Source organism: Protobothrops mucrosquamatus, unplaced genomic scaffold (assembly GCF_001527695.2).
Source record: "Protobothrops mucrosquamatus isolate PMUCROS unplaced genomic scaffold, P.Mucros_1.0 scaffold4036, whole genome shotgun sequence".
Classification (NCBI taxonomy): Eukaryota; Metazoa; Chordata; class Lepidosauria; order Squamata; family Viperidae; genus Protobothrops; species Protobothrops mucrosquamatus.
This window is the reverse complement of record NW_015389970.1, coordinates 24,835-27,408: the sequence shown is the minus strand read 5'-3', so window position 1 is coordinate 27,408 and position 2,574 is coordinate 24,835. Positions and strand designations below refer to the sequence as shown.

The window sequence follows — 2,574 nt, the reverse complement described above, 5'->3', positions numbered from 1 at the left end:
CATGGTAGGGGAAATTCTGCAGTCATTACAATGACAGAGGTTTTGTTTGTTTTCAATATTAAAAAAGGCACAAGACCAGGATGACCCCTATCTCTATTGCTATTCATACTAACATTGGAGGTATTAAATAGAAACATTAGACAAGATATGGAAATTAAAGGACTGGAAATAAAAAATGAAAAATACAAATTACAAGCATTTGCAGATGATTTAAGCTTATAAAAAAGGTAGAAGAATTTGGAGAAGTAGCAAAATAAAATGAAAATGAACAGAGAAAAGACCAAAATGTTAACTAAAAATCTTACAGAAAAACAAAAAAATCAGCTATCAGAAAAAACAGGTCTTCAAATAGTCATAAAATTTAAGTACCTGGGAATCTACCTAACAGCAAGATGTGCAACAATAAAAGAAGATAATTATTTAAAATTATTAAAACAACTAAAACTAGACTTGAAAAAAATGGAAAAATCTACAGCTTTCAAAGTTGGGGAGAATAGCAACTGTGAAGATGAATATTCTACCAAAAATACTCTTTTTGTTTCAAACTATACCTATAAAAGTGGGGAAAAACGTCTTTGATGAACTAAACCAGGGGTGTCAAACTGCCAGCCTATGGGCCGGTTTCATCATACCGAAGCCGCACCCCCCCCATTGCTGGCAACGCAAAAAGAGTTGCGATACATCGTGACATGTCACATGACGTGGTGACTTTGACACCCGTGAACTAAACAAATCAATATTAAAATTTATTTGGCAAGGAAAAAAAGCTAAAATAAAATTGAAAATGCTTCAAGAAGCAAAAGAAAATGGAGGATTTGGACTGCCAGACTGGAGTCTATATTACCAAGCAGCTGTTCTAACATGGCTAAAAGAGTGGATAACTCTTAGAGATAGAAGATTATTGTACTTAGAGGGACACGACCTACAACTTGGATGGCATGCGTTTCTGTGGTACAGAAAAAATAAAAGTCACAGATACTTTCATTATCACTACATAAGAAACGCACCATTTTGTTACAATGGGAAAAAATAAAAGCAAAAATCTATATGAAGATACCTGGATGGCTTTCCATAATGGAAGTGTTTGTTCGGCCAAACTTAATAAACTATCTGGGTTCTATAAAGAACAGACAGAATTTGATAAGATATTACTGACATAAGATGAAAAATTGATCAAGAAACTTTATAAATATATGCTAAGCTTACAGATGGAAGAGGAACAAGTTAAAGAAACAATGATAACATGGGCAAAGAACTTTGGACATAACAGAACTATAAAAATGGTAAAGCCTTTGGGAAAGAAATTTGAAAATAATAAAAGCAGTAGCGTACAAAGAAAATTTATATAAAATGTTTTATAGATGGCATTTAACACCTGTGAGGTTAGCAAAAATGTTTAAAGATGTAGCAAATAACTGTTGGAAATGTAAACGAAAAATAGGCACGTATTACTCTCTTTGGTTGACATACTCTAAAGCTAAACGATTTTGGTTAAGAATAGATACATGGTTAGAGAAAATGACGAAAAAACATTTAGATTTTAAGCCAGAATTATGAAGATCGACCAGAGGAGGAAGTGTTAGTTAAAAAAATCTTAAGAGTTTGCAGAAATGGATAGATTGAAATTGAAAATGAAAGAGAAAGAAGATTCAGTTTATTTTAGAACATGGAATACTTTTTATAATTGGCTAGAGAAAACGAGGTAGAGAGAAAGGAACTTGCTATGTATTAGTAAATTAGACATTGAAACCCAGACAATATGGCAGAGTTAATGAATCTATTTTAAGCACTTGTGATTATAAAAAAAACTAATATGTATGTTAATGAATCTAGGAGCAAAATTCTGTGGCTTGAATCCATTGGTAAGAAGCTACAAATTTTGGATTTAGCTTATAATTATCTTATAATTAGCTCAGATTTTGGATTTAGCTTATAATTATCCTCCTAAAACCAGAGATAATTATGCAAACCTGTACATTTCTTATAAAACTCCACTGATTAGAGTGTGATTATAACTAGTATTTCTTTGTCATTGAAACCCTGTAGCCTAAGGAGAACTTCATATTCCCACAGTTTTGAAACTAGAAGGAATTCAGGTTCCTGGATTTTGTGTTCGGACCATGATAATTTCAGAATCTGTAATTTTAGTGGTGGTGGGAAACTATAAATTATAAACTGCTTTGGGCTCATGGACGTACCTATTCCAAATGGCAGAAACTCTTCCCGTTCAATGAACTTCCCATCCTTGTCTAAAAAGTGATTTGGGTTGAATTCTTTAGGTGTCTCCCATTTTTCAGGATCAAGAAGAACAGAGCGCAGGTCTGGGATAATAATGCTCCCCTGTAAAAAAAACAATAGGATTAAATAGAACGGTTTCATAAGGAAATGGGCAAAAAAGTTCAAACGATATTGATGGAACATTTGCTTTTAGCTTGCCTTTATGGACCCCTATTTGTGCATTTCCAAAGCAGATTGAGAGAGCAGTGGCTCCTCCTTTCTCCCCTCCCTTCCATTAAAACAGAGAGCTGTCCTTATCAGTCCAAATTGCCCCAATAAATACACAAAGAAACATGG

General features: G+C 33.4%; 1 protein-coding gene across 1 annotated transcript in view; it reads right to left on the bottom strand.

Annotated features, from left to right (window-relative positions):
* The window catches only part of LOC107298508 (cytochrome P450 2J2), a 26,442-nt gene that overhangs the window by 4,439 nt on the left and 19,429 nt on the right, over positions 1-2,574 (bottom strand). The window contains exon 6 of the mRNA XM_015827888.1: positions 2,199-2,340. Coding sequence (XP_015683374.1) covers positions 2,199-2,340 — 142 coding nt within the window. The remainder of the gene's footprint in view (positions 1-2,198; positions 2,341-2,574) is intronic.